At 38.9% G+C, this 23,569-nt stretch overlaps 1 protein-coding gene and 1 long non-coding RNA gene across 2 annotated transcripts; both read right to left on the reverse strand.

Moving 5' to 3' along the window:
• Positions 1-693: 693 nt before the first annotated feature.
• Positions 694-15,548, reverse strand: LOC131882353 (guanylate cyclase 32E-like). Its single transcript, XM_059229474.1, has 21 exons — positions 14,727-15,548; positions 13,342-13,410; positions 13,155-13,277; positions 12,916-13,078; positions 12,623-12,842; positions 10,940-11,194; positions 10,729-10,875; positions 9,700-9,806; positions 9,447-9,630; positions 8,388-8,476; positions 7,714-7,865; positions 4,674-4,870; positions 4,327-4,530; positions 4,005-4,172; positions 3,680-3,852; positions 3,446-3,553; positions 3,144-3,341; positions 2,946-3,052; positions 2,341-2,550; positions 2,108-2,271; positions 694-1,024 (listed from the first exon to the last, which is right to left on the reverse strand). Exons 2-21 carry the CDS (start codon positions 13,379-13,381, stop codon positions 833-835), a joined length of 3,201 nt encoding a protein of 1,066 aa, XP_059085457.1. The 5' UTR covers positions 13,382-13,410; positions 14,727-15,548; the 3' UTR covers positions 694-832.
• Positions 15,549-16,385: 837 nt separating this feature from the next.
• LOC131882364 (uncharacterized) lies at positions 16,386-16,991 on the reverse strand. Its single transcript, XR_009373483.1, has 3 exons — positions 16,978-16,991; positions 16,783-16,909; positions 16,386-16,709 (listed from the first exon to the last, which is right to left on the reverse strand). It is a non-coding gene; the product is annotated as an uncharacterized LOC131882364 (long non-coding RNA).
• Positions 16,992-23,569: the final 6,578 nt, after the last annotated feature.

Raw genomic sequence — 23,569 nt, forward strand, 5'->3', positions numbered from 1 at the left:
GGTTCTAGAAATTATATATGGCTTTAGTTACCCTTCAGGCCCTTTATACGCACATTGAACGTTTTAAACACCACTTTTTTCAAACCATTTTTTATGTTTCCTATTGAAAAATGCATAATTTGAGTCTGCTATTGCTGTAATTGCAATTGATAATATCTGAAGAGTTACTTAAGCCTTAGAACTAACCCTTAGGGCACAAATATTTACAAAGATGTGTTTGTGTTTAGAAAAGTGGAAAAGATGGATACGAGTATTTTTCTCAACACTCCTCTGAGTTAAGGCTTGGACGTTACCCAGAATGAGCATTCGCTCAACGCTTAGGCGAGTGCATTTTCATACCGGTTAACGTCCAAGGCCCTAACTCCGAGGTACGAGTTTAAGAAAAAACTGGCCTCAATACTCCTATTCCGTTGCTCGGTACCCATCATACTAGTCAAATAAGCCATCAAACCCTTGGCTCCATTAAATTGAAACTTGAATTTTGAGAACCATGTGACCTACAAATGTGTTCAAAGTCTCTATCCCCGTCGCCGAAGCAATGTAGTGTGGCATTGATGGAGGCGAAAGTAATCCTCAGGCTGATAAGGGCTTTGACAAGGACTTTAGTGGAACTTAGCTAAGCGAGTGGTTTTTTTTCTTGATACGCACGGTTTGCATGAAGAAAAAATGGAACATTTTTGACAGATCGACTGACCGGTGGTTTGTTGGGATTTGGAGGTTGCCACTATGTAATCCCAATCCCTATTTGTATAATATAACGATGAAAAACACGCTCGTTCATATATATACGGATTTTGTCAACTCATTAATTGAGGCAAGAGCAAATAAAAGATCAACGGCGTTGGGCGGAGAGGAGAAGGTTTTCGGATTCCGCTTCTTTCTCATTGATTTCCAAGTCGATATTGGGCTTGGACTTATTTCGTCGAAGGATCTTGGTCAACTTGAAGCTGTTTCGATGATCGCTTTTCTTACAAGAAGTGGAGCAGCCAGCCTTGAAGGCCGCGAATGCATTTTCCTCGTCGGACTGAAAAGATTAAAGAGAATGAGAGCAACTTCATTGAGGTCGTGGGAGAGAAAAGCCCTCGAGCAAATGTGAGGAAATAATCTACTCGAAACTAATGCTTATGGAGACCGCTCCCAATAGATGGTTTGAAAGTCAAAAGGGCCGACTATTTTGTTTTAAGCACATATAAGATAGCTTTGAATGAGGATCCCCTTTGGTTGAATTGCCCTTTTCTTCTTTGGTATAGTGACACACTCACGCTAGATTCAACTTGATGAAACTAAATGCGGACATTTTTCTTTGCATGGAATGACAACGAAATTACTTTTGAGGGTTATTAGGTAGTAGCTTCCCCAAGACTTAATCAATGTGTGCCGGTACTTTAAATCGATGCTTTTGTAATCGGAAGTAGTTGCTTGGTGATGTTCAGCTATTTGAATCTAAGCTTTTCCTTAGTCGCGCACTGAAGGTTTCAGTTGGTCTAGGGTCCTTAATTCCTCGCAATGGTCATGTTCAGGCATGGCAAAACAATATGCATCGCATCAAGGTAGGCCCAGGAATGGTCTTTGAACCTAGCCGCTTGAACTGCTGAAGAAATAAACCCAATAGAAATGAATTGCTTTCACCCATCGAAATAATGAACGTGTCACATGTATCCAACCCCTTTGTAACTCTAACAAGAGTAAGGTAACTAAGTCAATTATGCCCCACTCATTTCTTGAAAGAGGCCCGAGACTCTTCAACAAACTGCCCACCTCCCTGAGGCGGGTCATCTGTTCTATTTATGCTGGTAAAAATCTCCTTCCCAAATTCAAAGAAGGCGTGGATAACTTCCTCACCAACCTTTGATACGTGGGTCTCATCGATCAACAAATTCAAACTCGATTTCTGATCAGATTGACTTTCGAGTGATTGTGTAATCGCATTTGTGTGCCTTGAACCCATTCAAAACATCTGTCTTTGAACAGTCAATAAATCAATATTTTTGTTATCATTATAATTTACGTAGAACAAAAGTACTCTCTACAAAGAGTGGCTTGAGGACTCGTAGTTTATTAGCCTGTCATTCCAGCTCTTGGACAATGCTTCAATCGACGTTCTTACCCTGTCCAAACACTCGTTGGCATCATGGCGAGCCCCAATGTGCTGAAGAATGGACGAAAGACTGGTATGTCCGATACTCTTGGAGTCTGGGGAGGCGTCTCTTGACTTTGGGGCCAGGCCTGAATCACTTCTGTTCAAGTAATCTCGGTCCGGACAAAGGAACGCTAAATGTATAAATTTCGGAACAATGAGCCTTCTCCTTGAGAGATTCGTCGATGGGCGAGAAACCTCACCTGGGTCCATGTTATCGATACATGGGCAGGAATTGCGCTTGGGTGTGGGATTGGCCACGTCAATGATGTATTGGTCCAAAACTCTCAAACGAGGTGTGCGGGTATGCACACTGGGTAGAAAAACATCCTCTTCATTGGTTGGGTGGGTCTCGTTCGGTTGTGTTTCCTCCGTGATCGGTTTGTTGAGGCCAAACCGTAATCGCTTAGCATCTAGAAAGCGAATAAAACTTGGTTATGTGTCTAGACTCATACAAAAAAAAAATGCTGTTTGTGTGTCGAGCAGAAATTCGAGAGGGTTGTACTAGGCGGTTTTTTACTACCCGATGCCTCGCCTTCAATCCAGCTCGTTCGCACATTTGAACCGCCAAACTTCTGCAATTTCTGCTCGACGCGAAAACAACATATTTTGTCCGAGCCTAGCTCACTTTTATATCTTTGTGGTCTTATTGAAGTAATTACAGTGCTCAAAGTGGAAAGATTGCGTGCCAACTGCTCATTCAATAGACGGAAATCATTGAGGACTGTCTCGGCAACCCAACCCCGTTTTGATGTCTAGTTATCTTAATCAATCATACATAAGCATGTAGAACGAGAATGAATCCAACCTGATGATGGAGACTCAGTTAAGGAGGTGCTATCCTTGGAAGGTCTTTTCTTTCGACTGGAATTCCTTTGTATGGGTTGGTAGTCCGTCCGGAGGAAGTCCAAGGCTCTGTCATAATCGTAGATTAATGATTTCATCATTGGAAACGTATTCATTTTCCGGGTCAATTGTAATTGCCCTATGGATTATTAGGCCTTACATGGATGCCGGGCGTTTCTGGCTCTTCAACTGTTGTTCCCGTTCCGTCATGCGTTGTTCTCGTATGAATGGGTCTTCATTAAGGAGCCAGAAAGTCAGTTGATCCCCCTTGCCCTTGATGTTCACAAATCCCCGCTCTTCCAATTCATAGCCACCAAGCTTTGATAGGATCTGGTAACAAGACGAGCTACAATGGATCCTAGGCCAAACAAAGACGACAAAACCACATAATATAAAAAAGGGCTTTCTTTCTAATGCTGGGGACACAATCCTCCTCATTCTTTCTATGTTTGTGTAGCTCACTTGAGAGGGGCTCCAGTGGATTCCATTCTGGATGCAGTGTTCACCGTGTCACCAAACAAGCAGAATCTGGGCATTTTCCGACCCACCACTCCGGCACAAACTGGACCACTGGAACACAGAAATGATTCATTAAACCGTGTTCCATATCCAATTCCAGATTTCAGAACGGAACGAAATTTCGCCTTAACACGAAACCTCTTCTTCTTTGAACCTATGTTTTTTCCGTTCAAATACCTGTGGATACCGATTCTCAGCATCAATGCGTCATGGGGACGATGTTGAATGGTGAATCTCTTGACTCGATCCAACAGATTCAGGGCCATCGAAGCCACCTCACCTGCATGCTGGTCTGCATTGCGAACAGGCAGCCCAGAGACCACCATATACGCATCACCAATGGTTTCAACCTGAAAATTTCACGAGTATTTATTATTTCATTCAAAGCTGGCAGATAATCGTGCTCAAAAATCCCTCTCAATCAGGCTATCAAATCAGTCCAGCCTACTGAATGGTCGATTCCAATCGACCCTGATAGACCCGCACAAATGTATTGTTATACCTTGTATACGTCGTATATTTCTATGGTTGAATCAAAGCAAGTGTAGAGGTCATTGAGGAAATCGACCACTTGCAAAGGACTCGATTCGGCACACATGCTCGTGAACCCGACAATGTCCGAGAAATAGATCGTCACGGAATCGAAATTCTCCGCATCCACCCGTTTTCCCTGTAATTTAACTCGTACGTGGAAATGGTTCCATTTGCAAATGGATCATATCATAGAAGTGCCTGCTCCCAATGGCTCAAATGCACTGCACCATGTAATGGAGAAGCCGACCTCAAGGACTTGACAAGAACAATTCCTTGGCTTGACCCTTTACCTGCTTCAATTGCTCGGCCACGGTTCTGGGCAACATTTCATAAAGAAGAGCCTCGGTTTTGCGCTTCTCGTCGATCAGCAATTGTGTGCGTTCGTCCACGAGGCTCTCGAGGTTGTTGGCATACTTTTCCATCATAGCCAGCATGTTGTCGAAAATGTTGGCTTTCATGCCTCGTCGCATTGGCCTCAATCGGGAGCGAATAACCTGTAAAGAGACACGAGTTGTTTGTTTTGATAGATTTTCGAGATGGAGATTGCAATTTGCCCCTGACACCACTCGTTTCATCCCACTGTTATCAAGCATTTTTCCAATGTTCAAAATGGCCGTGAGTTTCCCGATTGGATTACCTTGAAATCTGGTCTGTCATTGGGCACCTCCTGCCAACAATCACGCATGCAGCTTTTAACAAAGTCCACACAATTGTTCAGAGCATCGATTTGGGGTCGAAGTTGGACGTGGGGATTGTAGATCCTCTCTAAAACCTCAATGACTGTCATATCCACGTTGCCAAAAGGTCGTGTTCCCACTCGATTGCGATGGAGGGCTAGAATTTTGAAGGGTTCAGGAAATTGTTAACGTCTAAATTTGTTTCGTGAAGATACTTCCCACTTTATGATGAATGAACATTCCGATCAGAGATCCTACTAGCTATGACAAATTGAAGAATCTGGCTAAGATAGTTTTAAAATGGTAATGTCTCTCAATCAATGGGCCTTGGAATTATTTTGTTCGTTAGAAAGGTAAATCAACAGCTTATGAAGCTCAAATATGCATATCTTGTACAATCTTGAAAACTACACCTATAGATTGACAAAATTCATCTTTTGAAACAAAACTGATGCCAATCAAGTTGTTGTATTATAAACAATGTGCCATTCCATTCCACTCTACAGATCTACAAAACAGTTCTTCCTCTTCGTTTGTTTGATTGATACTACGAGTACCAGGTTATTCCAATCTAGTTTTCCATTCTGAACGAGAAATATTTCTGAATTCTAATTTTATGAATCGATACTTTACGACTTTTATTACTATGATTTCATCAATGCGTAGTTCAGAATACCCCGAACTTAATTCTACGATGTGTGCTTAATGTTGACACCATTTGGTGTGAAAAGTACTGGAAGCATTCTGACAACGGTGAATGGAAAGTGATCCATAAGTCATGAAACGATAATCCTTATTCGACAAAAAACTCTCACCCTCATGTTATCAATTAAGACTTTACTTTTGAAAAAAAAAATCTCTTTTCTGTAAGCCCGTTTGAAAGCCTTGTATTTATGAAACATTACACTTTTTAAGACATTAATCTGATTTTTTCCGTACATCTCCCAAATGACCGGTTTCAACGTCGTCATTACTAAAGAAATATTGTTAAGGTTTAAGGGACGTCAATTTAGGACTGGCGTGCAATAGAAAAGGTTATTCTGCAGGGCTCCCAATTATAGTGAGCCACTTGAAGTTACAATTTCTCGGACATGGAAAAGGATACAAAGGATACAAGATACTTCTGCAGTTTGTGCTCAACTCAGTACCAGACTAGGAGGGCGAATCTCTTCCTAACCAGCACAGACAGACCTCACATCTCTTGTATGCACATGCGATAATGTGTGTCCTAATGGGGAATCAGAAATCTTCTTCGGAATGATCGAGGAGGAGAATCAAATCAGGGACTCTATTTACTTTCTTTTTCACTCATATGAAAAAACTGTGCCACACTTTTATCCAGAGTCTCCTCAATATTCTTCTTAGACCTGTAGACCTTGCGAGAAGCGTTGCTTGGAAGTGTGCAATTTAAATACAAAAATCACTTTTCATAACAAAAATAATCATTTACTCAATGTTTCTTGTTTACATTAAGGCTTTGAACAGTATGAAACATAATGGGAACACAAAAAGATGAAAATTTTAATTAGCAAGCCTAAACTATAAAGGGAGCACAACATACTATGAAGAGGCAAACAAGCTTAACACAACTAACACTAAGAAAGTGCTCAACCAAAACACTCTTTTTGTTGAGTAGTAGCATTAGCTGTAAGTAATGGCAATATTGATTAGAAGTTAAACTCTTTGGGTTTTTCAAATAGCTTGCTAATCACAATTGAAATGCAAGCTTACATTTTAATGGGAGCATTCAAGTACCTTTGGACATTTTTGGACTCAAACCATGGGGAAACCAATTAGTAGTTTTAGTGCTCTAAACAAGATTTCCCCTTTTAGTACCAGAAATAAACGGCAATCCAAAAGAAAAAAAAAGATCACAATGGAACACTCCCTTTTAAAAGGTTGCTACCTTTTGTTCTTTTCGGTACATTCACATATTGATTTGTGAGCTTGAGTTTTACATGAATTGTGCCAATTCAAGTTATGCCTCTTTTCATTTTTGGTATACCATGATAGCTTTTTTGAGCAGATTTGAGTGTGCCAGTTTTCGGTTTTGTTGCCAGTTTCATGCTTTGCTATCCCAAAAATATCTATTTCACACTTAAATGTGCTGATTTCTTGTTTACCTCATTCATTGTAGAAAATGAGGCCTAAAGACAGCTGATCCTGGGCATTATTGGCTTTTTGGCAAGTTTGTTGGTTTGCCATGCCATCCAGTTTGAAGTGTTGACCTTGTCCGCTTTTTCGAAATCAAAACATAAATGAACTTCATGCAAAGAGAGCGAGGGACATCAAATGGACATTTGTCTTTGTGATGGCAAGTTTTCAAGGTAGTCTTTTGATTCAATATGGTTTCATCCATGGAAATGAACCTGTTGTTCATAAGCGACTAAAAACTTTGTTTACCACAACTACTAAAAAGAGTTGTGAAACAGAACTTCCAAAAGTGTCATTTGGTTTCCTTTGTTTTGAAGTATGGAGAATGAAGATTATGCGTGTGAAAATCGCTTTTCGTGCAAGAAAAACAAATGCCGCATGTAGTGTTGGGATCAAATCAGTTTAGTGTAAACCAATGTTGCCATAGAATTTGGGATAGGCTCCAGGCAATCCCAACGCATCGAAAAAAGAACGACTGAGCAAAGATGCAACCTGTTTAAATAAGAAAAAGTTAATTGATTTCTTCAGGTCAGCTAACCATGTTTCTGACACCTCGTTAGAAATGTCACATGTTATTGAAAATGCAATTTGACAAGCCTAGGTCACGACCTCGTGGGGTTATCTTATTGTTTCCATCAATAGTCGCATGAAGAACATTTATGTGAAAGGAAGTGTGTCTTCAAACAAATCTTAATGCACCTCTTTGAATACGTCAGCTAATGAAACAATCGCATTTATTTTTACTTTCCTCAAAAACTTTGTCCCTATTCAAAAAGTCTAACCAAAAGAAGAAAGATAAACCGTTCACAACCACGTACTGGTATGGTTTAATGGATATCTTCTTACCGGTGAATGGAAGGCTCGGTCTGAAATGAATCTCGTAGAAAAGGATGGCGAAGCTGTAAACGTCAGCCTTCTGGAGCATGATCTCGGAGGCCGAGATATACCTCATGTCCAAAAGCTTGGAAGGATCCTTGAGGCGTAGCATTTCGGGAGCTCTGAAAACAATGCCTATAAGTTATAAGTACTCAATTGGTTGACATGAGCCCTCCCTCCCCCTTTTGTGACGATGCATACATCTATGTATGTATCTAAAGCTTTTCATATTCATTTCATAAGATGTGGCCCACCAACAACAAATTGTCTCTCTTGGTTTAACTTCAAACTATAATTTTCCGCAGGCAAAACTTTGCCTCAGAGTACGTTACGTTCGTATTCACGAATAAAGTACATGATGCTGAGCCTGTCATAAGTCATAAAGATTGATGCTCAATTATTTTCGTACGAGTAGGAAACGAAAACAGCGTTTGATTTGATATTTAAATGTATAAATGTATTTCGACCGCCAATGCATCATGTTGCAGCCTAAGAGAAGAAGAAAAAAAACAGTAGCAGTATCACATGGTTGACTAGAACTATTGACTATGACAGAATTAAAGTGAGTGATTTGATATGTCTGGGGACAAACTGATTGAGACTATGACGCTGCACATTTCCAGTGCTCTTTCGGCTCTGCGTACCTGTAAAGGAGCTCTTCACTTCGAAGTGGATCCAGACTGACAGAGCCCGTAATCACGTCAAGCACATTAGGCCAGGGATGAGAGAAATCCTGGAAAGTAGATCAAAGAGAGACATCGTCTTTTAATAAATGGCGCACGTGACCCTCAATCTTCACAAATTATATCGTATACCAGCAAACAGGGCTATGTTTTTGACAACCAAAAGGGGTAAGCAAGGACACACAAAATGATTGCGAACCCAAGAAAAAAATGTTAATCTTTGTTCCAGTATTTATATCAGAACTAAGTTGTCTAACATGAGAGCATGATAGTGGACACTTGCATTTTCAAAAGTCTACGTAGGTCTTTCTTTTTATGAGCAATCAAGCATCATGTAGACCAATCCACTCCATTGATTGCAATCACGTCATAAAACATGGATCTACCGTTTGAATTCATGATATTCCTCATTCTTCTTTTCCAGGACATCTGGACCCCTTGGAAAATTAGAAACTGCGAAAACTTTGACACATTGGAAATCTACTGGAATCTAGGCAAATAATCGAAAGTCCCGACACATTGGATATCTCGACGCATTGGAACTAACGACATAGCGGATATCTAGACACATTTGAAAATGTGACAAACCAAAAGATTGTAAGAACAGAAACATAATTGATGGAAGTGAAAAGGCAGAACTCGTGGCTCTTTGTAACTTCTTTCTGGGCAATAGTAAAATTAACAAAAAACTTTCATTGTCTTCAGATTACCAAAAAAAAGAAAAAGATCTTAATTCAACTGAGGAAAATATGAACCAGCTACTTAATTTTGAACGACTGTGAGGCTTTTGATTTACTCAAACGAGATTCCTCAGCCATTATTAGCCCCATTCCTGTCGGTATGAGACCTTTCAGTTTCATTGAACATTTTGTAGCTTCTGCTCCGTTTTGATGCATCGAGGTCTCAAATGTTTTCAATTTTCCATGAGTTTTGGTAAAAAAAACTGAACATTATCAATCTATCCTATCATTGATATTTCACTGCCGCGTTTTGATATCGAATATTAAAGTGTGCATTTACACTGAGGCCAAATCCACTTAGTTTTAGAACCCAACGACTGTCCACCAGACAATTGGCCGCTTTGAGATTGCCATGAAATCGCAATTGGGACTCGTGAAGAAAGATCATTCCTCGGATGATATCGCCCACCAAGGAAGCGATGAACATGTTGTCCAAGTTCATATCGTCATTATCCAAGACGTCTCTGAAAAAGATTTCGTATTTGATTTTGGGACATGGACAACTCGGTTTTGAAAAGGTTGTTTCTCGGTACCGTAAGCTTCCTCGGGTGCAATATTCGTAAACAATGCAAACGTTACCCGGTTCCACACAAGCTCCGATGAAGTGGTTCAAATTATCATGGTGAATGTCCCGCATGGCCTGTCAAAACATTAAAAATGGAGAGCATTGCTCTTACACACCACGTCAATAATGAGATGTAGTCATAGCCGAAAGACAGCCCTGTTTGATAATTTCTTAATCTAAGGCTGGTTCTTGTCACGTCTCGATCATTCTATTCTGACTTCTATAAATAAACACATGAGCACTGATACCAATAACATTGCTGTCCTATAATGACTGGAAAGTGTTCTTCTCTTTTTTTGAATCAGTATTTTACCTTCTAATTCAGAATCCAGGCTCATATTTTCTTCCTCTTTTGAATGGTCTGGCCTCAAGGGCTCATTATATCAAGAACATGGAAAATCATTTTTTTGGAAAATGAGACAAATTTGACATTTTCACGTATGATTACTAGTTCAGATATCCAACATCTAAAAAAATTAATAACAACTAGTGAAGTTTTGAATCTTTGGAGAAAAAACATTGGTCACGTATATCATATTTAAATATCATATAATGGATAGATATTAGTTTAGTAGTATTATATTTAATTTTTCTATGTAAATTTCAAGATGCATTTGGATAGGAAAGAATTTAAACATCCTCATGGCCTCGAAAAAGTCTTGGCACTCAATTGAAACATAGTTAGGGTCACTTTTTGCTTAGTACAAAAGACAACTTTGAAAGTGTAATAACTAAGATCAGATAAATATATCCATCCAGCAATAATATTGATTGACTTCATTTCGTAAAACGGTGCTATTTGATGTGCTTGAAGTGATTTTATACGCCAAAAGGAGCTAATTTCAGACACGCTTTCTTTAAAGCTGTTCCTTTTGTCTTTATAATTTAGACAAACGAAAGTAGATGTTATAGCATTTAACGTATTATTCTTAGATAGTCAACGGATAACTCTTATCAAAATTTTTAGCCACCTTATATATTTAGTCAATCGTCTTACTTTGAGCTCCTTTTTGAGTTTCCTTGTGATGTCGATCGAGGCTTTGGGCGATTTCTTCACTCCGTAAATCCGCCCTTTATAAACGCCAATTTGGGTGTAAATCATGGAGAACCGATGGTCGTTCTCCTGATTGGATCCCAAGGACACCTAAATCATCCATTTCTCGTATAACACAATCACAGTTTTCTAAGATTGCCAAATTCTTCCTTACCTGGCTGTTTCTGGCTCGCCGGCTGCTGGCCAAATGGGCCTTGCTTAGCGTCCCATGATAATTGTGACAGGTGGGTGTGAACTCGTCGATCTTGAGTTCTTTCGGGTCGATTTTCCATAGCAAGGAATCCAGCTCTTGTTCGTATTTGTAGTTACGATAGAGGACGATCACGATGACCACAAGAACCACGCCGAATCCAAGAAAGACCCCGAAGACGATGTCTTCATCCGTTTCTTCCGTCAGACATAACTCACCCTGCCAAAAAGAGTTGAAAGCTACTCAACATGTTATGGTTTCTCTTCAATTCCAAAGTATATATAATCAATAGTCATCAAAACTTTCATAACCGGTCATAAACAAGGGGTTTACCGAACGAGGAAAAACATTGCAACACTAATCTTTAAATAGTGAAGTTCACGTTCTGTTTCTTTGCCGTGCTTCCATGGCTTTAAGTAACTCTATTCAAAGTGTCTTTATTCATTGCCAAGGGCGACGTATCCTTATAGACTTTTCAGCACTTTGAACGGCACCCACTGCCATGTCTACGCTCGGACAAACATTTTTGAATAGCATAGATCAGATAAGGCTTCTAGCAGTTTTAATCTTGACTTGATTTTTGAAATGACAAAGATCATGCTTAGGAGATGCAAAAGGTAGTCTCAAGGTATTCCAAGGGTGTTGTGTTGTGAATTGGAACAAATCAAAGGAAGTATCAAAAAGTTCTATTATATACTAAAATCTATACAATATCGGCAAGGATGTCTAGAACCCTGCTTAATTGCCATTAATGACCTTGGATATGAATTTGAATGATTATGCTGATTTATCAGTTGCTTGTCCTATTCTTAAAGTTGATTGAACAAGTTTCTTATGATCAGTTAATAGGACAACTTTTGTCCGTAACTTTTGGGCAAATCTAGTTTTAGGTACCATTATGTTGCCTCAGGAGTTGTAATTTTTTGAGAGAAGGTCAAATGTACGTTTAAGAAGGTGTTATTTTCAAGATTGCGTACCAAAACCTCGTAAATTAGTTAGAAAAGATGTAACAAACACTAATATTTGGTTTAAAAAACGATAGCTAAATGCTGGCTGTTCGAAGCATATAATATAAAACTCCTTGTTTAGCCCTTGCAAGGATTCCATAAGCAATAAGAAATCATAATTTACCCTTTACACGATTTGATAGATCTTTTGAAGAGCTTACAAGAAAATATTAGTTGATTAGTCTGCTTAAATAAATATCACCAAGTTAAAGTGTGGTAGTATTTTGCAGCCGATTCCCTATCTCTCATGTTGCTTCGTTTGTCTGTCGGTATCTAGATTAGGCAGAGGGCGTTACCCTCTTATTCAATGAGAAGGAAAAGGACAAAGTATCTGTCGGATTGTAATTTTTTGACCAAATTTTCTAATAATAAAAAAATTGTTCCAATTGATTTTCTGGGATAAAAAATATCCTTAAAAGTCTTCAGAACATAGATCAAACATCCATAATCAACGTTTTAAGCACTGTGGGTTAAAAAGGCTAATTGTTATTTGTTCTTGAAGATCCATGTGTTTCATTGCACATTGTAACTCCCTGGATATCTTTAATAGAGTCCTCAATTGACCGAGAATCAATGACAGGACGCACAATTCTAAGCGAATTTAGATCAACGTTAAGAACTCGATCTGAGAAAGCGTCACCTTGAAGCCGCATCGCGGAATTGCCCGTGGCGGATTGCCACGTGGCCATGCCACGGCGTGAGTCAAATGCAGCTTGGGAAGTACATTCGGTCCATCCAATTGGAACACCCCCACCGGGAATAAGCCTGGCTTGCCTTGGCTCGTTTGTCCCAAGGCCACGAGACTGAAATTGCCTTCAGTGTCGCCATTGGCATCCATAAACACTTTGTAGCCCATTGCACTGAAATGAGAGTGATTTCAAGGCAAAGAAGTGGTCGAGTGATTCCATGACTTGCCAAAAATGGCTACCCAACCTGAAGTAGGTTTGGTTGACGAGATTTTGAATGATCAGACTCCCATTGAACGGATCACCCCCTTGAAGGAGGACGATTTTCAAACTTTCCGCGTAAAGTTTGACGGCGTCGTAAAGATAAGCCGCCTCTCGCCGTAATTGAAGCATTTGTACATTGATTTCACCTTGAATGACAAGGCAAACGTGATGGATTTCCCAATACTTGAAAATCCTCTTTTTTAGGGAACAAATATTTTCTACCGAGGAGATCCTTGAAGTGTCCTTGCAGCATCCGCTTTTTGACCTTCCGGGTGAAATTGAAATACGACCAGTTCCGTGTTTCTTGAGGGGCAGACATCATGATTCCCAAATAGTGGCGCAAACCTACGGCACAATCGCATTTGAAATCAAAATTCTTTTTTTACAGGCTCCGGCATTTGCTAACTACCTTCCAAAAGTGATGGACTCGGAGGCTCTGACTTCTGCATCAAATAGCCACGGGTGTATTTTGCAGGATCTTTTTTTGAAAGGGATTACTCATCCAAACGATTGAAATTTTTGGTTAAAGGAAAGTTCTCTATCAAATGAGGTTTCTTTTGTAAAAGAAATAATAATTTCAAAAGTGAACTTTTTTATGAATAGGTATGTCTCATTCGTAAGAATTAGGTCAAACCTTACATTACAATTTTCTTAAATTGGCTTGCAAGCAGAACAAGAAAGAAATACAGGCGAACGCTCTTGGAGCAGTATATTAAGCTGAATATACCGCACTAGAAGTAAAAGAGAATAATGTTTCAATGCAATCTCCAGCAATTGGCTTTCACGATGGGAAGTTTCGTACCCTTACTAATTGAATCAAAGCGCTACAATCCCTGGTTAGTTTAAAATCAGTGAACATCGGGGACACTAGCAAACAGAACACGACAACAGTTTCCGAATTTAGATGCGTTAAACAAGATTGCAAAATCGATAATTTTTTCCTGGCATGTCTTAAACTCAAAACGGCGTTGTGGTACAATAATCTTTGAGCATTGACATGTACAAAGTCATACTTTCGAGATTTGAGTAAAAAGAAAGATTTTCTGGCTCGGAAACTCATCGATAGAGTGGGGTGGTTTCGTATCTGGAGGTCGTTCTTTCGTCAATACTTGGTTCAAAAATTGGCTCAGGCTTATTAAATCATCCCTTTGATATAGATCTTTTTCTTCAACAACATTCCGCAAAATGGGGACTGGCCAATCAGAGCGAGGACCTTGGAAGAACTGTTCAAATCTCTTAGGTAAGTTTGCAAATCTTTCTCAATAAATTGTCTTCAGAATTGTCCAATCAAAAGGGGGCAATGTTATTTGAGATCCGTACATGTTCGAGACACTTATCTAGAACTGACCTGATAAAATAACAAAATAGTTCAAAACCTCAAAATCAAGAGTACTGGTTTGCAAACTGTCGTCACAGGCACTTTAATCCCATTAGTAAATTCAACCCGGCTTGGGATTTTCAACATGGACAAACTGTGACTCTCTGACCATTCTTCGTTCAACTTGAATTGGCCGCAGAGTTACGAGATTCTTACTAAGACAGTCTGAGACCAATTTTTCATGGATTGCTATATCTGGTCAGACTTTTTTGAAAATGGCGAACTTGAGTTTGTGGCGATGCAACTCAAAACTCTGTGAATAGTAGGGTGTTGGTATACTAGATTTCACATACTACTGTCCCCACATCCCTTTAAGGCTGCACTCACTCAGATCCAATGACATTGCTGCTTGCTTGCGTGGGAACCGAAATAAAGAAATGCAATCGTTTGAATGACTCTGGTTGCCCTGGTTTTACCCAAAGGATCCCAAGGGTCTGCTTGAACGCCCACCACGAAGTACTCTTCTTTGGCCTGGAATAGACCCTCCTCGTGAAGCGCCTCCAAAAGGCCCAAGTGGTTGTCGGATTCTCCCAAGATGAAATAGATTCTCACATCCAAAAGTTAAGCAATATTCGAACTGTAACCTCATTGAAACCATTTATCAGCAGAAAGTAAGCGGTTTCCATCCTCTGACTATGGCCATAATTTAACCTCGTTGATCGATAATCTGTTGCACATGATCGGCAGTACCGGAAGTTTGTAGGTTGACATAACTGACAAAATTAACAAAATTGACATAACTGACAACACACCAATAATTGTCATGTCATATGTTATTACGATTTGTCCTACTCAAATAAGGTCTTTACAATGGCTCAAATTGGGTCTTCTGTCTCTTCTACGTAGATGCAAACTAACAATTGCCAAGGCCTAGGCTTAGTTGCATCGAAATACCGCTATATGGTGATCAGTTTCTAAGGACTTGCATAAAAATCTACAATATAGCACATGCACCTTTTTAAAATGGCAGGCCCTTTAAGGTGGTTATTTTTTCTGTTGAAGTGTTTGCTCAAATGCCAAAACATCTAAATATGTTTTTCTATGTCAAAGAAGCAAAAGTAACAACTTTTGTGAAAAACCACATGTTTAAAAATAGCTCAGATAAGTGTGTTAAATCACTTAAAGCCCATAAAAAATGAACCATTGCCAAAACTTTGTCAATCAGTGTTAAACATAATCTTAGTTATGCATTGACGTAAAGTTTCATAAACTTCTATTAAGCACACGCTTACTTATTACATGTTGAAAGTTGCGTTTTCTGCCTTAAAAGATCGAAAAATGGCCTAATTATGTTTCCAGTTATTCCCAAGGAATGTGATTGTCTTTTTCAATGACACGACAAGACATAGCATTTCTCAATTTTCTTTAAAATTTCTTTAAAAGCTAGAAGTAGCAAAAAATGTTACTTGAATCATACCAAAGATGTAAAATTGCGTGTCATTTTACTTTAAGTGCCAAAAACTGCAATATCTTATCATGTTCCTAAAATATTTGAACGATACATGAGAGAGTTTAATTTTCAAATTTGTCACTTTTTGCAAGAATTAATTTCTACGCACTAGCGATGTTTTTATTCAACGCCCATAGAATTTTGTCAAAATTCAAGATTAAGCTTGATTAAAGTTGCGATTGACAAGTATGGCATCAGAATTGTGAAGTATTGCCATTAAGTAAGTTCTAAGTTATATTGCAAACTATATTCGGGTTTTTCTACCTGCTTTAGAAAAGTGAAATGTTACCATTTATATTTTAGGCTTAGAAAACGCTTAATACATCTCTTGGCAATTGCTTTTAGATAAAACTGGAGCAATTTGTAGTCAAATTTGATGCAAATGCAATTTTTGAAAACAAGATATCTTATCATTTGCTCCAAGGTTTTGAATAAAATTTTAGTTGGAAACGCAACTAAGGTTACTTCCAACATCTATTGATTACTTTTTTGAAATATTATCTCTTTGTAGGTTTTAAGTAGATTAATATTCTAATCTGAGATTGAATGCCAGATGATTTTCTTTTACAAAAGTTGTTCCTTTTGTTTCAATAACAACGAAAATCATTATTAGAAGTCTTGGCATTTGCAAAAAAACTATCAGTATTTTGAGTTACCCCGTGAAGAGTAATGGTTCAGAAAACAGTGAAGAATACTTGTACAATCCCTTATTACTAGCCTACAGTTTGCTTGATAAAGACAAAGACAAAGAAACCGAACAGTAGCAAAACATTTCCTAACCGAATTTTTCCATCGGTTCAAGATGAACAAAATCATTCTGGAAAAAAATCGTTTCAAGGAGATTGCAGTTCAAAAAGAGGTCCCTTGACAAGTGTCCTTAATCCATTGTTTGAAGAAATTGGGCTGCTTCCACCCGTAGTGATACATAGTGGACCAAATTCTGCGATGGCTAGGCATTTTTGGTGGAGAGAATTTAGTGATTGTGAACATCGAATGTAGGCCCTTAAAAGTCGATGATATACCTGATTTCAATCCCATAATTGTCAAACGTTTCCAGGATGGTATCCGCCATGGCATTGAACTCTGTGCCAGTCATATTGGAGTGGAAGAAAGCCACGCGGGTCCACTTGTATCGGAGGAGAAGCGATGCTGACATATCAAAGTGGCAATTCGTGAGAAGAAGGTTTTTCCAGTAACAACAAAGCTTTCTCACTCACCGATGGATTTGGAGACGAATGAAGCTGGCGGCACCGTTCGGGCAAATGTAGGATACAATTTCTGTGGAAGACACATGCTATCATCATGGTCTTTGATTCAGATAAAGTCGACATGCACTTTCTCGACGACTTGCAACATAGAAATCGGTTATTTTTCGTCCCACCTTGTTGGATGTGTCATGATGGGAGCAGAAGTGAGAAATCATCGGCAGATTGAATGAAGCTGCCAAGCGAGCCTCGTGAACACAAGTTTCTTGGGGACCGATGAAAGCACTCACGTTCCGTCGCCAAAGTTTGGCCGTCTGAAGAATACTCTCAGACTCATGGCCAAAGGTTTCGGCGTCAAAGAACCTAGGAGTTAAGCAAATTAGGCATTAAGCATTTCAAATTGGCGTCTTGTTCCAGCAAATAGTTGCTGAATATTGACCCATGATAATAATATGAGGTCAAACGTGCACCAAAATCGATATTTGTTGGAATTTTGTCGCAAAAAACGACAATTAAGCCCCAAAAACTGAGCGCCCAATTTGGCTTTTCACTTGCGCTCCTTTACTTCTCAAGTGTAATTAAGTTCACATTTATCATTAGTACTCGAAAAAAAAATGTCTTTACTGCCCAAAAAAAAGAATTCTTTTCAGATGTGAAAAATGCGAAAAAAAGTTGGCAAAATGTGAAAACAATTGGTGAAAATGAGCAAAAACAATAAAAACGATAAATGCTTCTGTCTGAAGAAGTTGCATGGAAGTAAATTGAAAGGTCCGCATCAAGGAAGAACAAGTTAAGAAATAAATAGATTAGGGCTCAAATGACTGAAAGCATTCCAAAATCTGTACCTAGAAGGAAAAAAGGGGGAAAAATTGAAATTTGACCCAATCTTTTTTTCGGCCTAATAGACCAAAAAAGTTAAAAAGTGTTTTCAAATGTTCGGCTTTTTTCGAGGTCTGTGACCATAAACATACAAAGTTTACCTCATTCGGACATTCAGGCAAGCTCTGGTACAGTATTTCTTTAATTTTGACAAGGATTTCAATTTGGTATTTCTATTTATTAGAGGGCTAGTCATCTACTATTTATATTCTTAAAGAGTTTGCCGACCTTGTTTCTCTTTTGTGCGAAACTAAAAGTCGAGTCCGATTTTTACCTTAGACTGTGCCCAAATGGCAAGACCTGTTGAGAATTTATTTCATGGACTGCCAAATCAATAGCCGGACTGCAAAGCAACAGGAAAAGACTTCTCTTTAAGACCTAAAATTCAGAATAGAAAAGTTTTTTCTGACCTAATTCGAAGGCCTGGTAACTTGGGATTAGTAGTTCCATCTTTATTTCGATTGCCACTGATGTAACCAATTTGAAACACGTCTGCTCCTATTGACTGAACTGGAACAAGAAATGTCGGTAAAAGCTTTAAAAGCTCACGTTCTGCAGTACTTACCGATGAAAAGCCAAAAGCCAACGACTGAAAGGTGCTGATAGTTCTGGAAAAAAAGATGCCCCGGGAATACAAAAGGTAGTCTTTTCTATTCCTCCTTTATATGACGAAAATAGAGATTCTTTGCTTTAACGTTATCGTACATTTGGTACAAATCGTCAATCCAATCAAGCTCAAAGAAGATTTCATTCATGTTGTTGTTAGTAATCCAATCAACACAAGGGCCTTTAGCAAAGTAGATCATGAGCTGTTGAGTGACAGGCACTACGATATAGGTATGCATGGTAAGGTTCTCAATTGGTTAAGAAGTTTCATTTGTTGTGGGGAGCAATTGGTTAAGGTCGAGGGATTCCTAAACGCCCAACATGATGACAAGTCGGGCGTTTTACAAGGCTCCATTTTAAGGCCTCTCCTCTTCATCATCTTCATGCTACACTTCAGAAGTTTATCTCTTCATATAGTGTTGATACGAAGCTAGTTTCCAATAGAATCGGCCAAGATTCCAATAACCTTGCACTAGGCTTGGATAGAATCTACTCTTGGGTTGTTGAGTAGTATGGCTTGACGAGAATAAGAATCCAAGAAAATGTTTGATAATCCCATGGCCTAAAATCTAAAATACTTGACCGCCCGAAAATTCCTCCAGCACAAGAGTTTGATGGAATTTGGTTTTGTGCGTCAAATGAATTAAGAAATCCAAACAAAATAAAGAGAGCCATCTTGGTACATCCAAAGCGAACTCGGATTTTCAATTTCTTAGTGCTGCTTTATTTTCATTTGGATCGGTCTGCCGGTTAACAATTTATCACTAATGTGGCTGCATTTGATCCAATTGATCAAAATCCCTGATCTGCTTTATATTCAAAGGCCAGATCGGCCAATTTTAATTCATTGGTGGATCAGATATTATCCGACTATATAGTTAAGCAGAATGAATACGTTTTTGCCTTGAACTGTTGGGAATTCCACCCGAATAACCTTCATAGTGCCATTACTACTAGATAGAAACCTAAGTCCAGATTTTTTAAAGCCATGGAGCGAAACTTTGCTCGAGAAATGAGCCACCATCTTTCCTAAAAGACTCGGGTCCCGCTCATTATTCCAAAATCGAGTAAAAGACTCGATTGCACTCGTACTTGAGTCCGGACTCGCCCCAGCACTAGTTTGGATGTTAATCCAGATGGTGTAATAAATGATCAGATGTGCATGTAAACGCATTCGGATGACCACATGGACAGTGCTGGGAACTTGACTTTTCCCAATGAGATGTCAGGCCATGAGCCGTCCTTCCGGGTAAAGACGTTGTAACAAATTTCATCAACGACGGGAGCTGAGAAAGGATTTGTTCAATCTGGCCCCTGTTCCATCCACAGTCTTGGCCGAAAGGTCCTGACTTATTGAATTCCCATCAAGAAAACACATGGGAGTATTCTTGACCCAAGCACGAGGTGGATCACTATGATAGCTCTTGGTTGGAGATGAAAAGCATCTAGTAAATGGACTTAGTTTTTAGACCTATCTTCAGAGGTCTCCGGTTATTACCCTAACTAAGGCATCTAATGCACACACGTGACTATGGAGACAAATTACTAACAGCTACTTTTACTCCCCATGAGTACAACTCGTGTTCTGTTGTCTGACTCCTCACTGGGATGTGAAAGTCGGGATTCACTTGGCTTGCAACTGGGGGTCAAGGACATATTTCTTAAATTACTCCATTTGAACAGCATTTGACAACTCGACCCAGGCCAATTCGAGCCAGCTGACAACCCTACCCAACGGCCAACTCCATCCAGTGCAGAAATTAAGCAAAATGTTTTGGCGTTCATATTCAAGGAACAATATTGAAAATCTATGTTAAACCATGGATATATCTGAAAGATGTAACACAATTCATTATTTTTATTATTTTCAGGGAAAGTTCTTTTTACTTTAATCAAGGCCTGACAATAAGAGATTTTTGTTTTGGAAATCAACTTCAATTCATGAAATCTAATGTCTTTTAGTACTAACATCTTTGCCAAGAAATTGAATTCAATTCCATAAATAATATTCTTTAGCCAAAATACTGTGTTTGGTTATTATACTGGGTTGAGTCGTTCACTGAATCGAGTTATCTGGTGGGTCGAGTTGTCCCCTGGGTCGCGTTTGACCATTGGGTCAAATTGTCCGCTGGGCCGAGTTGGCCGGCAACAAGGCACCATGTTTGAGCCAATTTTTGAGCATTTCTCGATGTTAGTATAAAATGATCTGGCTGTAATTACTACCGATGGGATCAAATAAATAGTCACGGGAGGTTGCGACTAGGGCTAACAATTTACATTTTCAGGGGCATGAGGCATCNTTCAGGGGCAAGAGGCATCACAAGCAGAATATTGGAAACCCGTTAGTTAGCCACAAAAAGTAAACCTGATTTTTCTTTGATCAAACCAGGGATGCTTTTGGAATTAAACTTGACGTTTTACGTTACGTTGGAAACGGCTAGGGCTTTGACTTTCTATATACCACTGAAAGTTATGGACGTATGTCGATGACCAAGACTAGTCATCAGGGCTGTACCATTAGTCTTGTCATGCAACATGACTCATGTTGCAGGTTCACCCTGTCCATATAGGTTTCTTGAGGCTTAAGAAAACGCAATTTTCAACATATGCCCGGCAGCCCTGACATCTCGACTGACAAATCAGACCAAAGTTTCTAGACAGGCTTTTATCCTTACTGCCAAGACGTGTTGACAAAACAAAGAAATATCCTTTGCCTGACGATGACGGTGCCGATCTTTAGTGTCACTATTTCCCAACGTAAAATAAGCGCAATCCCAATTTGGTAAAGAAGGATACCTTATTTCTTGATCCGAAAAGGGGTCAAAATATGAGTAAGCTACTCCTACGACACATTCGTTAGACAATCCATTTCTAATGGCTTTAATGTTGCAACTCTTTTTACCAAAACAACGAGGTTCCTAAGGAATAAACCAGGGCTTTGCAAACACAAATAAGCTTTGGTTGTTCCTCGAAATTCCGTTCTACCTTTCCTGTAGATTCACTATATTTCTAAGTGATCCGCAAATTGATTGCCTTTCTAACTAATTAGTTATTGAAATGAAATTTTGGCCAATGGGTAAGTATAAGGAATGGAGAGATTTCCCATCCAGTTATCAGCACAAAAGAGAGGTTTTGGCAAATGATGTATCACTGTCATTGTCTGCAGGGTTCATTTGTATATTATAGAATAAAGAAATGACCATTTCATTCGTTTATCAAACACCTCTTACCCGATACATAATTAGACACAAATCACAGACACACTTTATTTGTTCCTTCCTTCTGCTTTGCTCGTAAACTTTCTCCCTCTACCAAAGAATCACAACTGTCCCACCTGAGCATTGTGGAACAATCAAACTGTCTGTCTAGCTACAAAGCTCTACATAGACCATAGGAACGTTTCTCAACGGCTCAGCAATGTATGGTCGATAAAGCATCAACTCGATCAACAACAACCCTTTATTGTGACTGATTTTAACTCGACCAAACATCAACAAAGCTCAAGTCATGCCCATCCCGATTGAATTGCAGTGGAAGAGAAAGATTAATGCTAATACTATATCACAATTTAGATAACACGATTTACTTTGATTTGAATCGCACATGTTTATCATTTCGTCAGGACTTTGTCTGATATCTATATCTCATAACCTGGAGTGTGCTATAAACTCGATAATCTGCGAACTCTTGCTTAAATTAAGACAAGTAACAACTCTTCCTTGATAAAAAAAAATCCTTCTTAATCTTCTATGGTACATTTTCCAATGTAACACAGCTTTCTACTATGTCATATAGGTGCATAACTATCTAACTGTAGCTATTTTTGGGATGGAAAACTACGAGGGTGGTTCCAAACAAATCGGGACAATCGTTATGAAAATCTTGCGTTTGAAATTATCACTACAAAACCGAGTTCAAGTGAAATATCCAACTCTCACGATTCTGACGATACAGTGCTTGCTTTGGTGTGTTATTTGGTTCTGAGGAAATTTGTATGCAAAGTAAAGTAGTCTGAGCCACCCATTCATTTGCACCCATTTGTGCAAATTGACCATATCCAGTTCAAAGCAATGCCTCACATCTCACAGAAAACCAGGGGCCAAAAGGATGATCAAGGTGTTGCTCCATGCACCTTTACAGCTCAGATTTGGCACGCTGCAACTTCTGACTTTTTTCACAACTAAAGTTCAAGCTTGTTGGACACAGACATGCCTTCAATTTTGAGCTTAGAGTTGGTGTGAAGGGGTGTTCTGCCAAGGAGGCCTCTAACATGTTTATGAGAACTAGAAGAAGAGGATGCATAAGGGGATTGTTGTGCACAGTGACTATGTTGCAAATCAAGTTTTTATGTCTTCTTTTAGTTTTTGATCAAATTTAGCAGTCCTGATTTGTTTGGAAAATTTCTCATTTGTAGAGCTGTAAAAAGCACGCAAATATCTCTTACTTTTTTCTTTTTAATCTAAAATGGTTTTCTGAAGCTTCCTTATTTTTTATCCTAAAAATATTGTTTTCTTAACAATTTTGACACGAGATCTTAAATTGCACATGACATGATGGTTGCTGTCGTCAAAGTATCGTAATAAGAGAGGGTTGGATTAGGTGAGGTTTGTGAATATTTGATTTTAGTCATTCCATTTGGTTTATGGGGTGAGTCTAGGGTTCTCAAATCTATTTATCCCTTAAGCATATTTTCTGAAGCACTTTTTCATATTTCTTATAAAACTTAAATAAAGCATCATAACCATATGGTTTGACTTGTTCTGGAATGGTACAAGGATAGAGGTGATTGAAGACGTAAAGATATGTTAGATTAGAACAAAAAATCAATTTTCTCTAGAAAGAGTCAGTTTACGTAAGGTTTAAGCAGAAAAAGTCAGTTTAGGTTTTGTCCAATTTATCTAAGTGTAATGTGAAGTATTCTTTCTTCATCTGCCATTGTCCGACAAGATGCGGCCCACTCTGACCCGTTTCGTCTTCCACGTTAACTTTTGAACTACTAAACAAACAGCCGAGCACTTGGTATTGCGTATTTTATCCCTTTAACAAAGCTTATTTCATCGGAGTATTGTTCTTTTTTTTTATTCTTCTACCCGGTGGTTATTTTTTCTGTTGAAGTGTT

Source organism: Tigriopus californicus, chromosome 6 (assembly GCF_007210705.1).
Source record: "Tigriopus californicus strain San Diego chromosome 6, Tcal_SD_v2.1, whole genome shotgun sequence".
Taxonomy (NCBI): Eukaryota; Metazoa; Arthropoda; class Copepoda; order Harpacticoida; family Harpacticidae; genus Tigriopus; species Tigriopus californicus.